General features: G+C 38.0%; 1 protein-coding gene across 1 annotated transcript; it reads right to left on the reverse strand.

Annotated features, from left to right (window-relative positions):
- STK17A (serine/threonine kinase 17a) lies at positions 1–25,997 on the reverse strand. Its single transcript, XM_054817601.1, has 7 exons — positions 25,623–25,997; positions 17,559–17,771; positions 10,537–10,681; positions 3,723–3,849; positions 2,949–2,997; positions 2,646–2,825; positions 1–1,824 (listed from the first exon to the last, which is right to left on the reverse strand). Exons 1-7 carry the CDS (start codon positions 25,811–25,813, stop codon positions 1,491–1,493), a joined length of 1,239 nt encoding a protein of 412 aa, XP_054673576.1. The 5' UTR covers positions 25,814–25,997; the 3' UTR covers positions 1–1,490.
- Between the last annotated feature and the right edge of the window lie 1,145 nt (positions 25,998–27,142).

Here is a 27,142-nt window from a genome sequence, read left to right on the forward strand (position 1 = left end):
TTAAGAGTTTCTATTCATTGTTTTATAGCAAGAAAACTTTTGTCAGGGTTTATTATAAAGGAACAGCATAAGGAAACCAAATAAATAGTTGAATAGTTAACAGTATGCAATATAATAGTACTAAACTTCAATTACATAAAATTAAACTTTGGAACAGCATCAATATGAAAGATTTCTTAGAAAATTAGGACTCAGTCCGAGATCCTCAGACCTGCACATTGCAAAAACCAGTCCCAGCTTTGTCCTCCGAGGGACCATGTCCATTGAGAACTATGACCCACCCCTACAGCTCCCTAATGCCACTCTGCCCCACCATACACATGCTGTTTTCCCAAGTGTCTAAGGGAGAGCAATCGCGAAGCACGAGGTGTGAGTTGTGCTTCATTGTTTCAGAGGAAGCAGTATCTTCTTCCCCATCTGATAGCTATATTGAACAAGGTTATGCAATTTAGCCTAAGGACACTTCTTTCTTCCTTAAAGCAGCAGTTAGAGGAACAGAAAGAAGGCAGTCATGACCTCATGCTCCCAGTAAAACCCCAGCTTCCCTGGGGAAGCATAGGGTGGAATTGAGGGCTGATTTATCATCATTAGTTGGACAAACTGTCTGATCTAACGTGGTGAAGTCAGTGGAGAGAACTTAGACCTACATCAGACCCTCTGTCATTTTCTTTTTTCCCCCGCTCATAAACACCGTGCAGTCACACTGAGCTAGATTCTATTAGCATATCTCACCCAACACAGGAGGGGAAGGGAGTGATCTCTGCTGGCTCTCAGGAGTGACCGACTTAAGCAAATTCATCACCCTCTGGAGTGGGATGTTACTGTGCTCCCAAATAAAGAAATATCACCACTGTGATCTGGAATCGTTCACTGATACAGATTTCTTCACTTGTGGGACACGTGCATCACTTGCTAGAGAAGCACAGCTCACTTTGGCTATACGCCAGGTGAGTCTGGGTCTTGGACTTAAGGTAAACTTCAGGAAATACATGCACACAGTGTAGCTTTGAAATCTGTATGTCAAACCAGTTGATCAAATTATCCTCTCATACAATTTTTAGATCAGTAGATAGTTCCACTGAAGTCAGGAGTGCTAAAAGGTGTTTGAGGAAAACCCTGCATTATATATTTGCATTAAATGCCAAAACATACCCTAAAATGCTCCTCTGGACATCTGTCACTGAAACACTTCCAATGTCAACTTCTCCAGAACACTGGAACAATTAACAACAACTCTGCTATCAAGCAACAAAAAAACAGAAATAAAAGTTACAAACAAAAATAAGCTTTTTGTTAAATTCCTGTCAGCCACTTGAAATCTTGTTTATCTGTTCCATGAAATTAAAAACTTGGCACATTTTTCTTGGGTGCCATTTATCAACATTTTTTATCTAGAACACTTATTGCATATCAGAAATTCACTTGGCTAGGATATTTTTGTTTAGTAGAAAACACTGCCTTCCAGTTACAGCTATGAAGCTCCACACAGTTCAGTAAATGAATTCTCCTGGTATTTCTTGCAGCAATGGTTCCTCAAATTTAAACCGTTTGGAAATGGCTTTCTGCTCAGTTACTTTTTCTTTTTCTGACTGCCTACATTGTCCCAGTGTATATGAAGCCACTACAATTAGTTCTTCTGTCACTATTGAGTCTTCCTCTTCAGTCTTCTCAGCATCTACTGATTTTTCAGAGGCAGAATCTGCATCTTTCTGGGTGACGTCACTGGTCTCCCCTCCTGTACTCTTATTCCAGGCCCTGCAAGCAGGACTATTGCTTTGTTGTAACCATGGATGTTGAAGACATTCTTCAGCAGTTGCCCGGTCCCTGTAGAGAAAGGAAAATGTTAAAATAAATGTCTAAATTAATTTGAAATCCTGTACCTTGCAGAAGAGATCCATACAAATTATTCCAAGGATATGACTGTATTAGAGACTGATAGAACTTAAAAAAGCTCTGATAGCTATCTTTTATGAAAAAAGACCAACAGCAGCCCAAGCAGAAGAACTGCTAACATTTAAAATAAAGCAGTTAATAGATCCTTAAATATCAATTTACACTCTCACGTTGCCAGCAACTTTCAAAGTTTATACAGATTTTTTTTTAATATAGGAGAATTATCCAATCCTTACATTCTTAAAGTATTCCCACAACCAAGCAGCAGGCAATTTCAATAGTTAACATGCCCCGTGAAGAACTGCTGAAGTTCCACAGAAAACACTTCTACTTCGAGACTTGGAATTTCCAATCTGCTGCCCATTGAGAAGAGCGTACTAACGAACCAGAAAAAGAGTAAGGTACTCTACCGACTCATCAAAAATAAAAGGCTCAAAGCACAGTTCACTTAAAAGATATCAGCAAAGTACCTGCAAGGAAAGTTGGTATACTGTACCACATGCTACAATTCATATAGGCTTTTCTGAAATCAATTTAAATTGTAATTATGAACACTTGGATACATTCCAGAATATGCAAATTTGGAGGGAAATAGAGGAATTATCTTTTCATACACATGAAAAGTAATAGCACAATGAAATACGAATAATCAAAGTTCCCTTATACGTTAAAAATGAAAATGCCAACACTTGCTCCATTTAAAATTAATCCAGTCTGACATATGAGCATATACAATTGTGTATTTTACTTACTCGGGTTTCTTGACCAGCACAGTTCTGATGAAATCTACGGCAGACTCTGATATGAGGTCAAAGTCTTCTCCAGAGTAACTTACATTCATTTGAGATATATTTAAGAATGTTTCTTGCTTATCATCCCCTAAGAAAGGCGATATCCCTGTTAGCATAACATATGCCAGTACTCCAATGCTCCTAAATTAAAAGTAAAAAAAAAAAAACAGAAAAGCGGGTTTTTTTTAGTTTTTTGGGGTTTTGTTTTTTAAAAAACTTTTTCAGTAAAATAAGTTATGATGACCATTAATTTGTTCAACTTACCACATGTCGGTTGCTGTACTGATTGGGTCATAACTCAGAATTTCAGGAGCTATTCAGGAAAAAAAACAAGCTTTTTGTCATATGCAGACATTATATTATAGTTATATCATGCAATAACAGGCATGTGGTAAAATTTAAGATAAGACATTTGAAGCATGGCAGTTTTGAAATAAAGATATTTCTATTCAAGTGATTACTATAATTCATTGGTTTTAAGTAAAAAAAAAAAAATTAAATTGTTTTCCTTTTATTGCCATCTTCAGAAGCCAGGCCAGTCTCCTTCCTAATTAAGGAAGCTGTATACAAATTTCTTTGGAAAAAATCAGAAATATTCAACATTCCATATTCCAGCACTGAAACCCACACCCGTAAAGATATACCACACAACTTCAAGATATTTTCAAGTACATTTTCAAGGCCTGGAATGATTTGGGTTTTTTAAAAATAAAATTGATACAAGCCTCCACAGGCTAAAATATATTCAGAGTCTGAATATGTCATTTTGAACTTTTAGCCAAGTAGTACTTGTTATCACTCCTGGTAAGAATCACCTGAAGCATGTACTCATCTTTAACACAAGCACACAATTATCACTTATTAGACTGGCAAGGCTTGCCAGTTCTGCCTTTTACAGCAGTACCACCTCCAAGTAATGACTTGATCTTTTGACACAGTAACTACATGGCCAGCTTGGCATTCACCAAATTGAGGTAGTTTCTCTTTCCACTCCCCAAAAGCCTGGTCTATTCACCAGTCCTATAGTAAACAACTTACCTACATATTCTGGAGTGCCCATAATTTCTCTTAGTTCCTCACTGCTCTTCATTATTCTGGAAAGGCCAAAATCTACTATCTTAATGTCTCCCAGAGGAGACTTACTGGTTAGTAGAATATTTTGGGGCTGGAAAAAAACAAAAGGAGACTTTCAGGATCACCCAAATCTAATGTCTGTGACATCACATTGCATAATTATTTTAAATCATGAGTTGCAATACTGCATTCCATAAGTGATCCTGGGTATCATACTTGTTATTTATTCTCCCTCAGGTGAAACTGAAGAGATACGTAGGCTAAAAGTAGTGGCAGAGTTTTTTGTTTATAACCGAGAATCAAACATCTACCTTTATTAGCCTAGAACACACACAAAAAACATGCCAATAGCTATCATTTAACAATAGCATATAAATACCTCCACATTTGTACTTTTAGTCCTTCGTACCACTTTAAGTCCTGTTTCCTCCTTGCTTCTTTCCAATAGATGGTATAAAATACCTCCTGTTGAAGGGTGTCCAAAGGCACCCAATCATTTTAAAAAAACCTCAACACAAAATTATTTTGACTACACCTGTTTAAAGAAAGTCTGTTGCAGCTGACCTCAATCCTGTTCAAAGTACAAACAATTGTATTACAGAATACTAACTGAAAAACAGTTAAAAAAATACAGCAGCCTGAAAAACAGGTTTTTAAGAGCATCACCTTTGGATAAACTTGTTTGCTCTGACATCACTAGATCTTGGCTGTCATCCTTCAAAGCAACTTTGTGGTCATTAAGAAGTTCCCTACCGTCTGTTTTAAATGCTAGCTCAGTTAAAATCTGAAAACTAACTTTAGACAACAGGTCTTAGAGATTTTTTTGCAACTGAAGCATATCCTTGCCAAAAAAAGGTGACCCTCCCTGCCCCCAGGCCAATGATCACATTGGGTTCCATCATTAACTTCTCCAAATGGTAACACTGACAGTTGACACAGCGTTCATGCTTCTGATGAGCATAAGTTCCATGAAAGTGAAGAAGCCTTTATTTATTGGGAACCTGGATCATCTTGCATCAGGAGCGGTTAAGAAGGGAGGAGGGCAAAAGAATAAGAATAAAGCAACCACTGACTGATAATCCAACTGGATTAACACCAACATTTATACTTCTTCCCTAATCACTGAGCTGTTCTCTCCTCATCCCCTAGTCAATCATGAAGGCATGCTTTCACATGAATAGCCTTGCTTTTCAACACAGAAATAAAACTGTGCAAGAATGGTTTAAAAACCTTGGGCCAGTTCTCCTTGCTGCAAGACCTACATATAGCCAAGTTCTTTCATTCCTGCAAAGCTAAGACATGGTATTTCAAACTAACTCCATGATGTTGTCAATCTATTTTCTGTTTGTTTGTAAATCTATGGATTAAGAACAGCTTTTTTTTTTTTTTTTTGCTTACAAACTGGGATCTGGTGGCTGTACAAAGGCTTTTGGAGCTGCACATTACCATATGCTTTATAGTTCACATTTGTTATTCTGTATTTGTATTAGAAAAGCAAACATCCCAAAAAGCTGACCATGCCTCCCTAATTAGCCTCTCAGATGTTTGTCCCAGTGGGAAATTTAGCTACTTTCTGAAGAGGCAAATAGAAGGCATTAGAAAAGCATTTGTTCTCTATATTTAAACGAGGAAAAGGTTTTAATGGCAATGTTTCGTGAAACCCTTAAGCCCTGTATTGTATTATTTTAGTAGATAATGTAGTTTCCAGAAGTTGTTTTTACTGTCTTTTTTAAAAAAACTTTATTACTCAAAACACATGTATGCAGAAAAAGCCCAGTCTACAGTATGAATTGAGTCATAACCTTAAAATTAAATCATAATGAAATACCAGTTGTTTTCTTCTTGTAAGGAATTATTACAGTCTTCATGTGAAGTGACAGTCTAAACACCAACATGAAACCTTAAAGAAGCCATAGCTTTGAACTCACCATAGTTTTCAGCTCAACAAAATTACTCTAAAAGTTTAAGAAAAGGAAGATCATTTTCCCACATTGTAATGCTGTTTCTTTTGTTTTTCCTCTGCTATAATACATCTAGATTTGACTAATGCAGATTAGCCCACAAAAAAGGCAAGAGTTGCAGGCCAGAGGCTCTCCTGGTAGCCATTCTAAAAAGGGGCCTTTTGCTCTTACCGTCAAGCAGTAATGAAATGGCTGATAAAAACTGTCAAATGGCAACATTTAAAAGCCTCCCCCTCTACTGCAGTAAGGCTTAAAGGTTCCACTTTAGATCCTCTTATGTTGCGTACTGAACAAAAACATAAAAAGAAAAAATCCTTGGCTATACGGACAATCAGAATTGATGTACATCACTACAAGATTGGTATGTGCAGAGAAGCCACATGATGTGGCCACACAAGTCTAGTCCAATGCCGTAGTTAGCACGGCCGGAATCAGGTACCTTGGGAAAGATTATAAAAGCAAGACGAAAAGTTGTATTTTCCAGGCATACTGTCAACAACTAGAAACTCTGGAATTTGATATGTTGGTTGTACCTGTATCATCACGTTAAGAGTAATAGCAGTGAAAAGCATCATCTATCACTGCAAATATGCAGACTTACATTTTTCACTTCAGTTGGACTAAGCTACTGTCACATGAAGAACACAGCTTTCTTGACACTATGAATGTTAAGGCCAAACTAAGACAATGTATACAAAGGTCTGGTCTCAGCTGGAAACTTATTCTGCAAGTTGCACAAATTGTTTGTAATAAGTGTACTCCGTAAATTCAATCCTACCTTGCCAGCAGGTTTAGGAATCTTGTAAATTGACAATTTAATGGCAAAACCCATACGTTGAAAATTTCCCAGAAGTTTCTATGGGACTCTGGCCCTAATATTTCTTGTGTCTTTAGCTGGTTTCAAGACGACTATGACTAAGGACACATAATAAAGGTCATGTTTTTGAACTAATAAATGCCTCACCTTAACCTGCAACATTAATGAATTTAGGTATCTAATTTTATAATACTGTAAAAAAAAAAATCAGATCCCTAGAAAAGGCAGTAATAATCCAAGGAATAATGGGCAGAAACAGGAAAAACAGAGTAGCTGAGATACATCAGCTACATTGTCTGTAAAGATACTAAACTAGGCTGATCAATCTGCCCTAAAAAAGTTAAAGGACTCCCATATCTTTAAGCAATATAAATGTAAGAGCAGAATTTGCTTGGGAGTTCAGTGGTTTTTTTGGTCAACATATACAAGTGGAAAAAAGCAAGTCACTAAAAGAGTAGACATATTAGACTAGCATCACACTTTATTCCCCAAAATAAGCAATGCAAGTCCTATAAATCAAGAAATAAGTCTATAATCAAAATATTTTCTGTAGAACCTGGATACTTTATACCTGCCTATTAACAGCTTTGCTTTAATTACTGTAAAGGTTTGAACTCCAGATTAAACTGTTCTTTTGCCTTGAAAAATTGGTATTAATTTTTAACTCCTTCCTTAGTTTTCTGAGTGTTCCTTTCAACAAGGAATATCATACACTTCACTTCTATTAATACATTTCTCTGTAATAAACATTCCACCTTAATCCACCTGGAAAACTCAGTTGAGAAAATGAATCTGGAACATTCTTCTGACAGGTCACTTCTTTTGTAATTGCATTAGTTTGCCTTCTGAATATTGGTGTAAAATGACACCCAAACCAATTTCAAATAATGATTTTGCTAATTGTCCTCACTGAACACAACATCTTGAAAACAATACAGAAGGAAGGGAAAAGTTGCCTGTTGGATTACCAGAGTAATATATACTACAGGAGAGTTCTGCTTGAAGCAGTCATTCTCTTAGATCCCGGGCTATGTACGTCTCTTTACGTATCTCCGCTGTAGACAAGAGGCAGCTAGTCCTTCCTCAACCCCCACTCCTTTTTAAATTCTCTTCTATTCCCAACTACTTTAAGCTTTTACCAAACACCATTCAAGATCAAGTCAAACAGTAAATGAAAAGAGAGAAAGGAGTCTTCCCTGACTCTGCAGCTTTTATGCACCATTAAGAGGAGATGAAAGACTCCTGACTACAATCTATGCACACCCTGCAAATTAAATAGCATCAACACAATACTGTCGAGTGACACTTAATTTGCACTCAGCAGTATTATATTTGCTCTTTCTCCAAGTCAAAACTGGATTACATGACTGTATTTTGCTATTAAAAACAAGCCATATTTCAAGTATCTTTCAGGAGAACCTTGCTTTTGGAAGGAAATTATCAGATGGCAACCCTGCTAAGCCACATCATAAATATCCCATTTTTTTTCTGCAGTGTTTAGTTGCACAGGAAAAATCTTCCATCTATTAAGGGGACAGACAGAAGCTAAAGCAAGCTAGCTGTCTGTCATAGGTCTAGTTGATTAGATCTATAATATAAAACTACAACAAGAAGCTGACAATCACATACTAACAACCATTTTGACCTAAATTCTTCTGGGCACTGAGCTTGACTTTTTTTGAAGGTGCAACACAGGAAAAAATGGATGGACCTTTCCAAAGGTATTTGTACCAGGCAAATGCAAGGGAAACTTTTAGAGACCCAAATGTGAAACCAATAGCACAAGGAAAACATTTTAGCAAGTATTTGTAAACTTTTCAATACTGGCGAACCAATACTTACCAGCAGTACACTTTGTACAAGTTTTCCAAATGTCACCCCACAAAAGTAAGTATTTAGTAAATTCCATAGTGCTGTAAGCACTAGGTAAAGCAGCCTGAGCCACACCGTACAACAGCAGATGGTTTAAGGCCAGGGGTTAATAAACATGCAGCCAAACCCAAAACTTCAATTTTTGAGTTCCTTGAAAAATGGGCCTTTTTTTTTTTTTTTTTTTTTAAAGTCTTGCAAGGCAGGTGAGTCAATCAATCTTTGCAAGTCATGGTTTTTAATCCTATGGTCTCCATCATACTTATTTGCCAGTATTCTGAAGATTTCCCTAAACCTTGTTTTGTGAAAGATCAAGTGTCACATATATCATGAAAGTAATCACACTGCAGTTAGGACTGCTATTAAGATCCACTTTTCAAAAACACATTGCACACTGCAGTAATATATACACCTTAAATTCAAACACTAGACGATTTGCCCTGCTAATGAAGTTTTACAAGCCAGCAAAGCAATGCTGGATCTTTCATTCAGAATTGGAGATGCTCGATTTTGTAATATAAGTTTTCCTATCAGTTGGAAAGAGTGTTTAAGCAAGCATTTTCTGAACTTTGAAAAAACTACCTGCCTGCAAGTTGTAATCAACACCCCAGTCTACTTTTGCCATTAAGAAAAGTACTGCAGTCAAATATAGCACAACGCATTTCTGATTACAGATACCCAGCTGACAGTGCTCAGGAACACCACAGCTTTAAACACAAACATGTATGAATATATACTGTCCACAAAAGACATGTTTTAATTTTACACACTTTGCTTTAAGGAAATTCAACAGAAATATTTTTGGCCAACCATAGCAGAGACACTGAGTATCCTGTATAAACATACTGGAACTTTAAGGAATTTAACTGCTCATTTTCAGTCCTTCTGAACATTGATTCTCACATCACTTGCTAAAAATGTTCCATTAATTATTTTAGTACAATTATTAATATTCTATGTGTATGACTAAATCAATGGGTTACAGAAAGTTTTAAAGGATTCCAGAGATAACTTGAATAAATGGTTGGAAAACCAGGCAGGTAACATATTTGTGTGCAAATATTACTCATCATTTGCTTTAGCTGATGAATGGTTCATGATGTGCTAGGTTATATATTAAGTATGTACAGCTTGATACTGGAATCTACTGGTAGCTTTGTACTACTGCCAAAATGCAATTCAGTGTAAGTAAGGATCTCAGCAAGAGAACAAATGTGTAGCAGCTTACTACATACTTAGGAAATATGGGAATTGGACATGTAAAAACAATTCAAAAATTTTAATGCAAGATACTTTATTATTACTAAGCAAGGCAGTATAAAAAGTAGTTCAACCTCAAAATGAGATAAAATTGCATCTTCTATATAAGCGTATAGATGGAAGCTAAAGAAAATGAATTGCAGGTTGCTGCCGATGGGAGAGGATAGTTTTATGGATTCCCTTACAACTCCCTTCTTAACCATAAGTAATACTCTGATTTTGTATGACAGCAACTGTGCTTTTCTCTTGATTTGGGATAAAACTATTTTTCAGTAAGAAACAAATATTTACTCCAGTAAATTATGATAATTGATATACCAATAGGGTGTTGGCCAATTGTTTGGCAGTAAATGACAACATTTAAATTAAGTTTTACAGTAATTTAAAAGATACTGAAGTGTTATAAATATATATAACACATTAATATACTGTTTACCAGTCTTGTACGAACACTTCATTCTGAAACATTACATTTGATACTACCAGTGTCTCTGCCATCCTTCTGCTTCATTAGAACTCAAGTCAATATAACAAACCTATTTTTCAATGGCCATATAATACCTAAACAGTTTTATTGCACTTTAAAGTGAGTCAGGTCTTACTCAAAATATGCAATTATAATTTAAGCTGCAACACAAATCCACTTTTGAATTCATAACGTTTCACCTGATCAAATGAAGTTTATATTTGACATAATCATAGAGAGTCCCCAAAAGGCTTGCAACCCTGGTATCTACTGCATATCAAATTTTATCATTTAAGGAATAACTAGATAAAAATTACACCATACTAATGCTAATTTGTAATTAACACATGACCAGTTAGGAAGTCAGCAGGTAAGAAATTGATGAGAAAAATACAGCAATCTTACCTTTAAGTCAAGATGAACCACATTGTTTCTATGCAAGAATGAAACTCCTTCTAAGATCTGCTTCATAAGTCGTTTAACATCTTTTTCTTTGAAGGCTTCTTCTCTTTCAGCCACACACTGGTCAAAGATTTCACCTCCAGCAGCACTATGGAACAATAAGAATTTTATTATTTCAAAGACTAAGTTATAGCACCCATTTTGTTCTAGTCACACTATCTTGTTTAGTGTAAGCAAGATAAGCAGGTGGGAGGATCCAATGGTGATGTTTTCAGTTATTAAACATTTGGCAAGCTTTTACAGCCCAGGAAGACTTCCCTGCAGTACGGCAGCTTTGAAGAGAAGCAAACAGCCATTTAGGTTAGAGAATATGAATACTACAGAAATTTTTGGGACTATTTTGCAAACACTACTATCTATGCTTTAAGATGAATGCCACATTTGTTCAAGGGCAGTGTTTACATAAGAGATGTGCCTTTTGCCATTCCTATGGAACTACATGAAAATTTGGCCAAGGTAAGCCTTTGTAAATCCAAAGCCATCCCCAGTCCTCTTCAAAACACTTTGCACATACCTAAATGACTAAACATAAAGTTTATAATTGAATTGTTTGTGAAGTCTCTGGTATACAGGGATGCATTAAGTTTCTAAATGACTTTAATCTAAAAATACTTCTGAAGATTTTAGCTCTCAGTTTGCTTCCTTTTGTTTATATATGTTCAAATAAATAAAAAACCTAACAAAAAACATACAAGTAACTACAGATGAGTGAATGTTTTTAAAGTACTCTGAAGCCACATGTAGTACCATCTCTGTATAGGAGCAACTCTAGAGAACTAAAATTGTTTTACAACATAACCACGTACCATCAAAAGTAAAGTAAGTAGAGCAGAGGCTCTACAACAATGGGCATAAGAACATTAGAATAGAACAGAACCATTTTGCATATGGATTGTTGAATTACTACTTCGCAACGTATAAATGAAATCAACACATACACATTTTGTTCTGCATGAAATTCTATAATCATCACATAGTGAAAGGTGGTGAAATCCCTGAGGACAGTATCTTCTCCAGTTACCCCAAACTGTGACACACTAAACCTGACTTTCCACAAATGTTAATCTTTATTGATGCGTAGTCATCTATTCTCCCTTTGCTTGCTCTTTTCTAACAAATTGTATTACCTAGCCAATCCAGAAGACAGAGAGGCACATTCAACAAGGATGTAACAGCAAATGAGTTCTACAAAAAAGGTACTTTTGCATTCTGTACCCCCAGAAAAAGAACACAAATATTTTAATTTTGCCAGTACTAACTTTGCTGCTACAGTCCTAGTACCTGAAAATGCCTCATGGTTTATAAAAATATTTTGCCCTCCCAGATATTCTCATTACTATTATTGAAAACTCCCCTCGTGGATTGTCTTACAAACAAAAAGAATTTAAAAGAGCATTACGTGTTAACTTTTTTCTAAAGAGTTTTATCTTTCTGTTCTATATACTAGTAGAGAAGTACAATTTGGTTTATGAAATTAAGATTTTGTTTTAAAAAGGAAAAGCCTATTAAATAATTTTCTTCATCATGTATAAAGATGATAGAACAAGATTAAAATGAGTTTTCAAAGCAGTATGAATACTTTAATTCCTCTAGAAAAATTGCATATGCCTGACACTATCACATCTTCAGCACATTTTTATTTCATTCAAGGAAAAAGTTAATAATATTTCAGCTTTGAAGAGGATTTAGGTATTAATGACATTTTAAAAATTGACACTGGATAGTGTATTCTAATATTTTGAAACAAATTCTTTTTAAAAGCAACATCAATTGGATCTTTAAGATACAGACAGAAAAACATCTACTGTAATCAATAAATTGAAGTGTCTACTTTAAAAATGCTATATGTTACTTGGAAAAATGATTTAATTCCTTGTAGCAGTAAATCATAATGCACATCAGTGATAAGATCTACTACCAAAATTACTAACATGATGTGTTTTACAGCAACAACCCTGGGATTTTGCTGCTACAGCTCTGCCACTTAAAATAAGCAAAACAATACTTCTACTATTTAATTCTATGTGAAATAGGATTTATACCCTAAAAATGCTGTTGTCAACCAGGGATCACACTTCATTTTTAATAGACCCAGCTAAAAATCAGTGTGTGTGAGCTTATAAAGCTCTGTTTACTATACGTCTATTTGGCAGACATCTGTTACAATTAAGTCACATTAATAAACAAATTAACATTGACATAGGCACCAAGCTAAAAATGTAAGAAACCTAGAATGTCAATACTACTTAAAGTTTCACATGGAAAGGTGGTTTCACATGCAATGTTTCATTTTTTTTTCCCATCAACTTTTCTATTTAGGATGCAGAAACAACAATTTTTTCAAGGCAGTTCATTCTATCAAAAAATTACCACATTCAAAGAAGTAACTAGCAGCACTTACAAGAACACAAGGAAATCTGTACTGCAAGACTGTTTCATGTATTGTTGCTGTGGAGCAAGTTTAATTCATTCCCTTAAGCACAAGAGTCGGCTAGCTGTGAGCCAACCCAGTCATCACAAGTGGTTGGAAGTACAATATCAAAATGAACTCCAAAAAGATTCTCCCACAAATCTATGCTAAATTTTGCCAAGCTCCTTAACAATACTTTCAACTCAGTTATTTTGAGTTCAGGGGATAGATAGAGTTCGGGGCGGGGGGGGGGGAAATCTAATCGAAAGACATAAGGGATTAATACACCTGCTACGAATGTAGCATGAGCATGTCACTGCTATGATTCCTGTATACATGCAGACCAGGAGTTCTCTGTTTATAACATTTACTTTTTTTTTTTCCTAAGAACACATTTTCCATTAAGCTGTAGCTTTTCTAATGGTCATTACAAAATAACAACTTTGCAAACCCCTGGGAACCCCCACCCACCTCCACAGAAAATGTTCCTAGAGGATAAAAGCAAAGTATTGTCCTTAGGACGGGAAAGTCTTTAGGAAAACAAGCCATCTTAATCTGAAAAAAAGGGATAAGGAAATATTTAAGAGCAGAATGTTTTGAAATCCAGTGTTACTTAGGATGCATTATTTCTCTAGTACACACTCCCTTAGCTAGGTGTACGAAAAAATGTGAGACCTAAGAATTCTTTTCAAACTTAAAAGCTACGGCAACCAGTATTCTTTAGCTATTTTAACTTGATTATTAAAGTACTGTTGTGCTATTAACTTCTCTATAGTTTCAAGTGAAATCCAACTGCTCTTCATCAGTGAAAGCATGCTAACATTTTACCTCATTTATGATGATAAGCAGTAATAAAAGTCATTTGGAAGTCTGAAGCATTAATCTTGGTTACAAATATGTTGACTTTAAATTCAATGGAGACTGCTTATCTTCCTTCAAACATATCTTAACAATGCACTGTACAGAATTCAACATCTGCTTCTTTCAAGTGCACTTACAATACACTAACACAGTCATTTAGTGTATCATTAGAAAAAGATTGAACAAATCTATTTCAGTGTATCTGAAAAAATTAAACATTCCTCCAGCTTTAATGGATCAGACCTTAAGATAGTCTTCTGAAAGACTCAGAAGTACAAATCCTCAGAGTGCTGATACGTAGATAACAAGTTCCTAGAATACACTTGATTTCAAATGCTGAGTGAGACCATATACAGGCTGCAAGGGCCAAAAATTTACTTCCTGAATATTATGTTTTGTCAAAAGCCTTTCTTGAAGGGGTTATCTTTGGAAGATAAATGGATACTTATCTGTTTTCTGTACACAGAGCTTACATTACAAGAAGATCACACCAATGTGGTTGTAACACTATCAGCAAAGGTTCATGTTCACTACAGCCATCAGTCATACCGTCCTTTCCTTGGCTCAGCATACCATTAGATAGTAAGCAAGTGAACTGAGAATTTTTCCAGTGTAAGGGTACCATAACATACCAATGTCCCCAAAGCCTGAGAAAACTGTAAATCCATATCTGATGAGAGGACTTATGGGAAGAGAAGCATCCAAATGCATTAAGTTGTACATACCGTTCTTTTAAGTTCTTAGTTCTCCAATGCTTTTTGTTTTGTTTTGGGGTTTTTTTGCCTTAACCTTTCCTATCAGGCAGCCCAAGAACTGAATGAAATGGAAACAAAAGGTAACTAACACCATCTGAGAAGTTTTCCGCTAAAACATTTTTAAGAGCTCCAGTCTTGATTTGAGACTGCCATCTAGAACAACTTTGTTAGCTGCTGTAATAGACAGGATGCAAACATAGGAGCAGCAGTTATTTCTGATTACAGTGGCTTTGCTTCAAGTTCTATCTGTTGAATCCCATGCCAAATGAATCGTTGCCTGCCAGCAGATTCTTACTTTAACCAGTCACACCTCCAGTAAGTAGGGCAGTAAGTTATGTCCAAGACAATACAAGTAGTAGCATTAACCAGGTCAAAATAACTACAGGAAAAAAAAGCACTTCATCCAACATATCACATAAACCCTGATCATGTCTTCAAGATTAAAAAAAAATGTCGTCTTTACAAAGTAAGCATAACAAAATCTCTGTATCTACACAAGACCCTGGCACATAATTACTCAGAAGTTCTTCAGACAAAAATACATAATGGCTCAGATTTTGAAGTTACACATACAGGTTTCTAATTTCCAATGCACTAATGACCCACTAATACCATCTATCCCCTCCATAGATGTATAAACATGTAGGGATGAACACTTCTAAAAACACCAGTTCTTAAACATTAGATGCTCTGATGTTCTTTCTTTCAGAAGAAATTGAAAAAAAGACAGGTGGGTTGCATAAAAACGTTGAGCCCAAAAGTTAGCAAATTTGATTTTTTTTCCTTTTATATCTGATGTGTCAGGTTTCCCAGACTGTCTCTCTACCTTCTTCAGTAAAAACCCAGTTTTCTTTTTCATTCCTGCCATTTTCACTGAAATACAGAAACATGACTGATCCACAGATTAATTTGAGGCTTTACATACTGCCCCTTCAGACTTACTTACCCCTTCAACTCCTACTTAAATCCTCTGTTTGAGGTCTTGTGCCAAGAAACAGAAGTCAGAGACTGTTGTCAGGGTGGATGCAGACAGTCACCACTTTGCTATCCTACAGCTGAAGCTAACACTGTAATGCCTTATTGCTTCCCATTGTTCAGAACTTATTAACAGTTAGCAGCCAATTTTAAGTTTGCTTTCTGTCAAAAATTGACGCTGCTTGAAAGACAATCCTCCAGGTAACATTACTGAAGGCAAAACACTAGGTGTCCCCTTCACTCCTTATAACAGATTCAACATCAAGGCAAGAAACTTTAAAACCTTAGCAGATAAAGTTAGTGGCCAACAATTAAGTATTTGTTTTTCTCCTTCCCAAGGTAAAGATGTGCCACACAGACCATCAAGCTTAATAGAAACTGAAGTGCCCTAGAGAAGTTTGCAGTCTAGATACATTCTTTAATCCTCTGCATACAGAATGTCAGAAATTTACTAACATTCATACCTGTTTTGTTACAACACGTCTCTGGAACATGCTGACATTAAAGAAGCATCCAGACATACTTGCTGAAGTCAGGGAAAGACTGTTTTTGTAATTTACAACTCTAAGACACCACTATATCTGAAACAAGGTATGACTGTTTGATGCATATAAAAACAATAATGTTGCTAATTACTGCAGAACTTAGTGAGTACCGAACAACCTAGTTAATACTTTGGATTAAAAGTGTTTTGCAATTCTAACAGAATTGAGTTCTAAAAGAAAACTAGCAATTTTGCATTAAAATTATCACAAAACCCATTGCTTTTATCAAGCTTTGGATTCTACCACTCGTGTTATATCCCTATGGGATACAGAAATCTAAACTGTACCCTAGTTAGATCCATGCTGCTAGTGTTTAAAGCATGTATTTATGAGTCTCCAATAACAGCAGTTAAAACTGCATAAGTTCTGTGATACTTCTGCATTATAACAGATCCTTGAATATTTAAAAAATCCTGAATTCCCTAAGGACACAATGAAGTTGAAAAAATGTATTCTAGAAGGAAGTTCACCTTAGCGGACACAGTCTCATTTCATTTCACTGAACTTTAAAGATACAGTTTCTTTTGACTTCTAAAAAAGATTGGGACACCAGATTTCTCACCCTTTCTTTTTCTATCAAGCAAGAAAAGAGCTGTACAAACTAGATTTATCTTATCAGACAGGTTAGGTCATTTCTGAACTATCGAGCCTCACTGTTCCTCTCTTAATTATTTAAAATCCATAGAGCTTGAACAGGATCTTAACAGAGTTCAATAGTAACAAGCATTTGTCTGCCTCTTGGAACCTAGATGTCAAATATCTAAGCTTCTGGCACATTAGATGAACAGTCACAACAGCTGCAGAAACGCCCATCTGGACAAACTCAAGGGGGAAAACCACAGACAAATGTAGAGTCACAAGTTAAACGTCATTTGAAAGAAACTATTCTAGGTCTGAAAGCTCCTACTCTTTCTTCCCCTAAAAGATGATTTAGAGAGGTTTTCATTGTAAGATCAAACTATCATTTTTGATAGTTTCTTTTTAACAAGGACATTGCTTTCAATACCTTTTTCATAATTGGTAAAAACCCGCCATGTTTCACCCCCTCTTTGTCACTGGCAATGAAATAAACTTCAGTTTTTGAACAGATACTCATTGCTTCTTTCCTCTTCCTCTTTTACAAGTAGGGAGTGTACACAGTTCATGTTTCACTAACAATTTTAACTACATAAATTATAGTTCAGCTTTGAAAGATACTACATAATTAGAGAAATTTATTATAATCTGCAGTAGTTACAAGACCGCACATAATTTCTTGTTATACGGAGTTTCTTAGCAATTCTTTTTGAACTCAAGCAAGTGTAACAGGCAAGCAATAAAATCTTTTCACATTATTCATACAGACACACAGTATTTTTACATTATTAGTTTTAAGCAAATACTGCAGAATGTCACTCAGGAATTATTACTAGTACTTACTATTCCAGGACTAAAATCATTTCTGTTGCAGTTTCATAAACTTCATGCAAGTTAATGACCCAAAGGTTGCATTGTGCCAGCTCAAGGACTGCAATTTCATGGATTATTTCCATCCGACAATCTTGGCCCTTTCTTCTTTTTCTCATGAATTTTGCTGCAAACTCTCTTTCAGTGTCTTTCTGGATACACTTCTTCACCACTGCAAATTTGCCCCTGAAATTAAAGAAAAATTTAAAGTTACTTTTAAATCCCTTAGAGACAATTTTAGTATTGCCCTTATAAATTAAGATTTCGGGAAACTAACTCAATTGCTATTAATGGATACATTTGAAATATGCTCTAAATTTAGGAAAATGCCTTGCTGAGTGATAATCCCTACACTTAAAACTTAGGAACACCACAACTCAGAATGTAATTTAACCTCCACGAAAACTAAGGAATTAAAAAACCTATCAATTCAAGGAACCTGGATTTCAAACATACAGAATAAACAAGCTGTGCTAGTTCACAAGATTAAGTTATCCTCAAACCTTTCATTAAAAGAGTTGGCAAAAACAAAGTATACAAAAAGGCAATTTATGCTTTCTATGACTAGAAAACATTAACTGGGTTATTATGATATAAAGCATCCCATCATATTCAAGGCAACAGCAACAGCACTCTTATTGAATAACTGCTCAAAATTCTGCTCCATTTGCCATGCAATATTCAGAATCTGCTCTGTATTTTCAAAGATGGCACTTTGTATTTTCACTGTGATATGTCTCAAATGATAACAGTCAGAGCTTTTTGATTATTTAACAGTTCTCAAAATCCCTTATTTTTAGACTCACTGTATAAGGAACATGGATAATTGAAAAAAAAAACCAAAAAGCAGTTTGGCCAACAGAGTTTTTGCGACAATGACAATGTGAATACAAACACGCTGAGCAGAACTGAGCATAGTGCTTAACCCACATTAATGAGCGTCATTTCTGACAAAACACACAACCAATGAGTTACACCAAGCCAGCAGGTTAGCTAAAACCACAGTGCAGCACTTGCGTCAGAAGACTTCCCTCACAGCATTTTGGACTGAAGTGTCTGCTCTAAACTTCCTTGCAAGAGAGTCCTATGCCACCTGCTCCACTCAGTTCCATTCATACAGTATGGATTTTTAGACTGAAAAGGTGTATTAATTAACATCTGTCACCCAGTGCAATGATGACTTCTCATACTTTGAAGCCGAACAATCTTTTATTAGTTCTGACCATACAGGTATAATGTTCATCGGAACTATCTTTTTCTATTTATATGTAAAAAATTGCTTATAAAGCTGCAAGAATAGCTTGGAGATCTTTATTTCAATTCTTTAACTGATTGTAGGGTTGCTGAAACTAAAATAAGAGTCTTCATCTGGTTTGGAATACAATTACATGGGTTTTGCCTCTCCCTGTCTCCAAGCTGCAGTTCACAGATTTAACTAATTCAGCTCATGTCAAAGTTTTCTCTCTCACAGCTCCTAACCCATTGGCAGATTGCTATCCATGAAATGTAACTGCTAAAAGAAGTTGTGGTCAGCTTATTTGTAATAGGCATTTGTTTCAAAATTACCCAGTCTAAATGAATTAAGTCAGATAAGAACAAAGTGGGCATGTGCTAGGCAATCTCACTAAAATAATCTGACTTGTAACCGCTGATGACAGCCAGTCATTCCTCTAGCAGTAACATTTTACATAAGCACACATTATGTACAGCACAATAGGTATTAAGACTAGATCAGAGCACAGCCCAGATGGCTGTGAAGGCAGACAAGCAGTAAGAATATGTTTTCAATGTCTTGAATCCAATTTTTTGGGAGGAAGTTCTTAATCACTAATATATACGTTAAGACAATATTATAGCTTTGCAAACGCATGAAAATAATAATATAGGATTTTGTAGCACTAGGAAGGTGCAGTCAAAGGATCACTATAAAATGCATTAATCGATATAGAGTTACCACAGAACACCACAAGAGGAATAGACACCTAAAGGCTAACAACCTGCTAGGTGCCTGGTACACTTCTATCAAAAGCCATGTTGGAAGAAGTAACAAATGTGTATAGTAGAGACAGCTCATCAGGGAACATAGGAATGTGCTAGCGATGCTCCTGATCCCAAAAATATTGCAAGGACAGTGTTTCTTTTAGGTAGATTTCTAGGAAACTGGTGACATTAGTGTTGACAGCTACAAGTATAAATATCCCTCCAGTATTGCAATCCTAACCATGACAGAGAGAAAAACCTATCAACTATGCTGATAAGAAAAAAACAACAGATAAATTGAGAAAGTAACAGATAAGCCCTTTAACAGCAAGTTACTTTAATATCTGGTAGATACTAAGCCTTTATACCAAAAGTCCAGACCCCTGGGTTCAGCCTTCTGTTTTTCTTAAATAGTCTCTGAATGCAGTTTCCTTCCAGTTGAATGTCACCTCAGCAGAGAGTCAAAAGCTTTTAATTCTAGCACTGGGGAAGGACCTAGAGAAAGTAGTTTAGAAAAGTTTGAAGTCCCTATAATACAGCTTTCAAGAAGCACAGTGTTGTTTTGCTTGACATACAAAATCTATCTGGAAGCAAGTTAATTAGCCTAATGAGTACCAATGCTGCCGATTCATTGCACGTTAGTCACTATGGAAATAAAACAGTATTCACGGGGCAGCAAGAGCCACCACTGTGTGTGGCCACGCATGTCCTGTTTAGCTGAGCTGGCCAGAAGCCCGATAGGTGACGTAATTAAAAGGACAGGTTACACAGGAGTTCAGCCGGCTGACAAATACTAATTCTTAGTCGTTTAAGATCAAGAATCCTGCCCAGATTCTTTATGGTTATACCTATAATTAGAGCTATTATAACTACATTCTGTAGAGCTCATCTTTTCTGAACACAATCCCAAAAAAGATCAAACTTGACAAACCTGATGTTTATAGCTAACAGAACTAATTACTATGCAACAATCTAGATTCATGCTTGAGACAATTTCAGAGCTAAGATCCAAAGATATCATCCACTGTATGGTTAAGCCAAAAGATAAATTTGTAAAGAATTTCTTTTTGAAAGAGACAGAACAGTAGATAGACAGATATAAACAAGCTTTCCCATTAAGTATGCATTGCATACACTTCATCTGTGCTTTCTTAAAATCCTGCTTTTCAGAACTCCTTATAAAAACCCTATTAAATAGTGAAAATAGTATTAGATCAGAGCATTGTTAGTTTAGCTGCATTGAGAAGTTAGCAGCAAGAACACTGCATTGAAGGAAGAACAATTTTGAGAGGAAATACTTCATGTGCATTTCCGAAGTTAAAAACTGACTACCAGTCATCCAAACACAAACAAAAATGCTTTGAAGGGAGATGTGAATAGGAAACTAGAAGTAGTTCTCAGTCCTCACAAGAGTCTCATTCAAGAATTGTGATTTAAGATAAATCATATCTGATTACAAAGAAGCTTAATGTCATCTTTTCAGATTGCCAACAGAATTATCGTTGTTTCATCTGGCATACATTATGGCTTAAAGCAAAAGCCTCAAATCACAAATCAAATGTCAAATCATAAGCAGGAACATTTATGTCAGACCAGTTAATTTTGGTTGTCATAAGCTCAGAAGAACAGAGAACTAACCTTACTTTAATTATTTTTAAACTGACCTATAAAACCCTATCACTGTAACAAATGCAGGAATAACAGCATTTCCTGTGAAGATATTTACTTTTTATAAAGTTCAGAAAACTTTTGAGATCCACAAAACTATATGCAATTTATTACGTAACTCTTATCAAACTTTTTTTTTCCCCTCAAGTGTGGGTTTTTTCCCTACAATTTTTGATTTCCAAACAGCAAGGTGTGGGGATTCCATTTCTGATGTTCATGAATAATTTACTCAAATTTATTCTCAAATGGTGGAACCAACTACTAGCAACTCTTCATTTATACCTCTTTTCCACTTTCACTCAGTTCCACAACTGTTTCATCCTAGCTGTGCTACTGCAGAGAGCAGCTGAGGGCAGAAGTGTATAGCACATACATTCATACTGATGCAGAAAATTGTACAAGTGTCATGTACCACTAAGATGCATGTTACTGAAAGCTACCTGAGAAATAAGCAAGTTCGTGCCAGACTTTGGGGGAAAAAAATTCAAGACATGGGTTATCTGCACATGGAACTACAGCCAGGTCACTAGTTAGAAACAAAGAATATTTTCTTATTCTGTTCGGCCTCCTCGGATGATTAAAATAATTGTTATTCTTAGCTCTGGGTGGAGAATGAGCTTGTCTGCTTTAACAAAAAAAAGGGAATGAGGAGAATCAACTAAATTGCACTTGACATATGTTTACACATATGCGCTTCATACATTTCACTAGCAGAAGTTAGTTTATTTTAGAGCAATCATGTAAGGTGACTATTACCTTCCAGTGAGAAGAAAGCAAGGCCAATCATTTATGCCTTCCTTCAAGTCAGCTCTAGCATCAGGAGTATTATTTTGTGTACACAAATGATGATTTCGAATATGTACATAGCTTGTTTTACATAAAAAAAAGTGCAATACTCCATCAATGAGCTAAAGAATTAACTAATAGTCTAGTAATATCTTGTGTGTGATTAGTTCGGAGTTTTTTGTTGAGGAAAAAGAGCAAAGCAACTAAATACAATTACACTAGATTCTTTAAAGAAGCTATAGGTAACACAAAATACATTGTTCCCCATTTTACAGTACAATTATGGCTTAAGCACAGATGGTAAGGGGAAGAAGAGTTAAGCAATTGGTGTCTTGTCCTCTGCAAAGGTTACATTCCTTCAAACCTAACTCAAGCTACTACTGTCTGAAAACACTTGAGTGAGTTGATGGGAACTGGTACCCTTAAAACATCTATCAGAGGTAAGTTTGATTTTAAATATCATGCAACTTGAAGATTTGAGAAAACTCTGTCTTCAGACAGTAAAATTAAGGCTGTGAAGACTAGCCCAAAATTTTATTTATTAAAACATTTCCTTAAAACCCCCACCATTTCCATGTCATTTTAAGTAACTGAATTTCCTTTCCAGAGTAGCCATTATAACCAAGTCTTTAGTATTTTTCCTGAATTAACCTGTGTTTCCTAGCAAATGTATTTCAATACACTTGCAAATGCCTGTTCAGCTACTGAATGAGGCAGTAGCCTTTTGAAGCACATAAGCTTTGCATTCTCAAAGCACTTTGTTCCCTGTGAGCAGAGCTAATGAAGCTGATTTCCTATGGCTTTGCACCCAAGTCCCTCTGGTGACATTGTGATCAGGTTCCTCCCAGGCTCATCTACAACTTTCAGCAATACTTCCCCAGAACTTTCACCTCTAACATGCCACAAGGGGCCAGCAGCCCCAGTATCTCCCTTCCCTGCATTGCCAGAACTACAACACCTCAACATTTTCCCATGTTGTCCCCTCCTCCCACCTCCTCCACACACAGGTGACAAGGGAAGAGAGGACAGAGGCCCCAGGTGCCATGGTGAGTTCAACATATGTGTGTTGACTGACTGGATCAGCAGCCTTACTCTCAGCAATGGTGCTAAATCTGCTTTCTTTTCTCTCCCTACTGTTAGTTTTAAACTCAATTTATACAAGTGGTGTTTTTCTCAAAACCTCTGTCTAAAGTCCAGCTTTTAAAGTGTTTCCCTAATTCTGGCAAGTGGGATGGACAAATACAGAGCGTATAACATTTTTCATTAGCAAATTCAGCTACCAAAGTAGAATTAAAATAGATTATGTTGTGTGCACAAGAACTGCTTTTCATCCAAGACAAAAACCCATCATACCTGGGTGCTAATTTGCCCAAGTCCTTTGTAAAGATAATAAGTAGAGATTTACACACTTTATGAACAAATAAAAGTGAAACAATTCCTGCTGAGCATACATTATCAGCAAAATGACAGAGACAATTACAAGTGGCAGAAAGACTTTCCATTTACCACTTTGTAACAATGAGTTAGCAAAAAATTGTTTTTAATGGGAGTACTTGAGCTGAAATATCCACTTTAATAAAAATGTAATAAAAAAGCATTCAAAATTGTTACATAAAAAACCAAGCACATACATTCAAATGTATAAATTTCTATATTCTCAGAAGATAGGGAAAACATTTGTGAAGTTGAGGAGAGAAAAAGGTAGTCTGAACCAAAATACATGTAACTGTTGCACAAAAACAAACACTTGGAACAGTCACTTAACTCATTTTAACATAACTACAGGTTCAAAATGACAATCTGCATGCAAAGGTCACCTTTAAATGTAGTTCTGGTCAAAAACGACTCCACACAAAAAGCCATACCGAGATGTACTTGTTTAAACTGCAGACTAAGATTTGCTGGAGTACTTAATTCTTATTCTTAGTGTAAAGCTAATCATTTCAGTTGTACTTTTACATGCCAGAAGGAAGCTTCATCTAGTCTTTTCTGATTAGGCCAATGAATACCACCCAGCTCTAAGAGAAGCTTTTGCTGCATGGCAGAACTGCAAAATATTTTCTGAAAAGCCATCTGATCTTCAAATAAAAAAAAAAAAAACCCAAGCAGCATTGCTACCAGGACATCCTATGCTACACTGCTCCTACGCCTTCTCGACTGTTGCTTAGAATCCAGGCTGGTTTGTAGCCTGCATTTAGTTAGCTTCAGTTTCCAGGCCCTGGACATTGTGGTCACATCATGCAAATTAAAAAAAAAGGCTTTCTCACTTTATGGGATGTTTCTCCCACCTACTTCCCATGTGAATGCTTTAGGCCACTATGTTTAAACACGTATTATTCTATTAGTACATCAGAGTTACTAAGGGAGCCGACACCTAGGCAACCTAAAAATCTGTTAAAGTTACTTACAGCAGCTACATTTGCTTTGAAACGCCTCTTTCCTCTTTAACTCTAAAGGTTGTGGAGCTATATAAACCGAGTTACACAGCTAGCATGACTTGCAAAAGAACATACATTAAGAGTGTATCTTGCTATATATCCTGCAGTACTTAATCTAATCTTTTTTATCTGAACTCTTTTTAGATAAAACACATGTGACTATGAGTAAGAATACTATAATTCTTTTCATGACAATTTCAGACAAAAAATATTGGCTTAGTGGCACTGAAATCCCATATATAGAGTTCCTGACATGCAAAAACCTTTTAATGAGACTTTCTGCCTCAAATCTTGCTCAGATGTTGAAATTAGACATTGATTAAACCTCACATGTGGAGTCACTTTCAAAGTCAAGCTTTTTAACAAGCTTTTTAATTATTTGAGAAGTTTCACCATTAGATTATTCTCAAGCATATGCTACTTAACAAACTAGTCTCCTCTAGACTTGTTTTCCCCCCCCCATGTCACAGCTTACAAAGCTCAAGAAAAAAACCGGGCAGGTTTCCATCTCCAATGGAAATCTAGAGCAATACTCTCTACACACATGGGCTCTCAGGGAAGAGTGCAGTATCTTCCCAGCCAGCTTCACAAGGCTGAGGATGACTTGTTCACCAGGAGGGACAGCTAGCCACGGCCAGCTGCCGGGGTACAGCTGCGCTGACAGCTGCCTCCCAGCACCCCTTCCAGCCAAGGCAAACACTGCCCGGCCAGTGCGATGGGCACGTCCTGGGAGCTGACCCACAGCAGGGCGAGGCCAGCAAAGGATGCCACTAAAAGCGGCTCTGGCACTGACAGGCCAGTGATGCCCCTCGCTCCCCCATCATCTAGTTCTGCTCAAACGGGGAAGCAGAGGAAGGGGTAGCAGGTGAAAACGCCTGGTGACTGCCTGCAACTGACTGCGGCGGGCAGCGAGAGAGGAGAGGCAGAGCAGAGGGAAAGCACCGACTTCGCCCCCAGCCCTTCCCCGGCGGCCGAGCGGCAGGCTCCGCCGCAGCCGCCACACGCCTTGCCCTCGGCGCTTCGGGCGAGTGGCGCCGGCGAGGTGGCCGGGGGACACACGGGACACCTCCTCCCTCCCGCCACCTCCGCGGGAGCAGTCGCACCCCAGGGACGAGGCGGCGACGCCGGCCGCCCCTCGCCCCTGCGCCTCCGGCAGCGCGCTCACCTGCCGAGCTCCCTGCCGGGGCTGAGGCTGTACCGCTCCTGGAAGGGCTCGGTGCGGATGGGCGTGCGGATCTCTGTCAGGAAGCCGCCTCGCCGCCGGCCTCGGCCGGGAGCGGTCTGAGGTGGTGGTGGCGGCGGCGGCGGCCGGTCATCGCGGGAGCGGCTGGGTGGCGGCTTCTCCTCGGGGCTCATGGCGCGGGGCTTCTCCCTCAGCAGAGGGACGCCTTCTCCTTCCCCGCTCGGTCTGCCTCTCCGCCGGGCCGGACTGGGCCGGGGTCCCCTCAGGCTCCGGGCTGAGCTGCCAGCCGCTACTACTACCGCTGCTGCTGCTGCTCGAGGAGCGCGGTGGACAGCACGCGCTGCGCCGAAGGGACGGAGGGGCGGGGCACAGCCGCGGGGCCCCGCCCTTTAACGCCTCACCTTGGTGGAAGGGAGGGCTGGGAAAGGGAGCAAGGGGCGGGGCGCCGCGCGGCGCCTGGAGGGACGGTTGGGCAGCGCCACCTGCTGGCGGCCGTCGGGAACAGGGGGAAGGTGGATGACAGGCGGCGTGTGGCGGGCGCGGTGGTGGCGGAGACCCCTTCCGCAAAGTGACGAGATTTAAATATTAATCAAGCTGAAATAAGTATACGAGTGACGTGTTGTCGGCTGGCGAGGCATCACCGTTCGGACTTTTCTTCGTATCTGCGCGACCCAGGAACTCGCTTTGTAGGCGCTCAGGTGTGCCCTGAGGGAGCGGTACGTCAGGAGGGTGAAGCCTGAGATGAAACCGCAAGAGCTGGTCCTGAAGGTCATGGCGGTGTGGGGAAACAGGGCTCAGGCCCGTGGTGGGGACACTGGGATGCCAGGCTGAAGGAAGGGGAGGACAAAAGGGGACAAGCACACCTGAACCCATCTTGGTCTCTGTGGTGTCTAAGGCACAGGTTCCAATTCAGCCTTTCCCACAGCTGGGGTGTACTTGGTTCCTCTCCTCCATGCATCCCTGAGCTCCAACTGTTTTTATGAGGTGTGTAGGAATGGCCTCCCAGACATCCATTTGTCCAGGCTGGTGGAAATTGTCTCATGGATTGAGAAATGGCTGAACTCCTCTCACTTCACAAGCCCTTCACCACCTGGCTTACTTAATGTACGTGTTTAAGAGACCTGCTCTGTGTGACAGTCATTTATCGAGGCAGTGCTGTGAAATTTGTCTCCGTGAAGGGTGCAGAATATCACTGCCATTGCCTGCCAATATCCAGAGCACGAGGAAGAAGAGACTAATGAGGAAACAGGCCAACACACAGGAAAGGGTTCAGCCCAAACCCCAGTCATTGATCAGGGATGGGAGTACAATTGCTGACAAAGCATTTTTGGGGAATTCCCTCATTCACTCAACACCAAAACTGATTTTCAGAAATAAGTAGTTTAGGAATAAATTCCAAAACCAGTATATAATGGAGAGTTCAAGACTTACAGTATCAATGTGCTTTCCACTCAGAGTGTTGTTTATGCTGTAGCAGGGCAAGGCTGTAACTGCTGAACAAT

The sequence above is a fragment of the Grus americana genome, chromosome 2, assembly GCF_028858705.1.
Source record: "Grus americana isolate bGruAme1 chromosome 2, bGruAme1.mat, whole genome shotgun sequence".
NCBI lineage: Eukaryota > Metazoa > Chordata > Aves > Gruiformes > Gruidae > Grus > Grus americana.

Coding starts and splice junctions, on each gene's coding strand:
- STK17A (XM_054817601.1), bottom strand. CDS start 25,813: ATGAGCCCCGAGGAGAAGCCGCCACCCAGCCGCTCCCGCGATGACCGG. Junction 2,826..2,948: donor AGTACAGCAACCGACATGTG/GTAAGTTGAACA, acceptor CTTTTAATTTAG/GAGCATTGGAGTACTGGCAT. Junction 1,825..2,645: donor GTGCTGGTCAAGAAACCCGA/GTAAGTAAAATA, acceptor CTTTCTCTACAG/GGACCGGGCAACTGCTGAAG.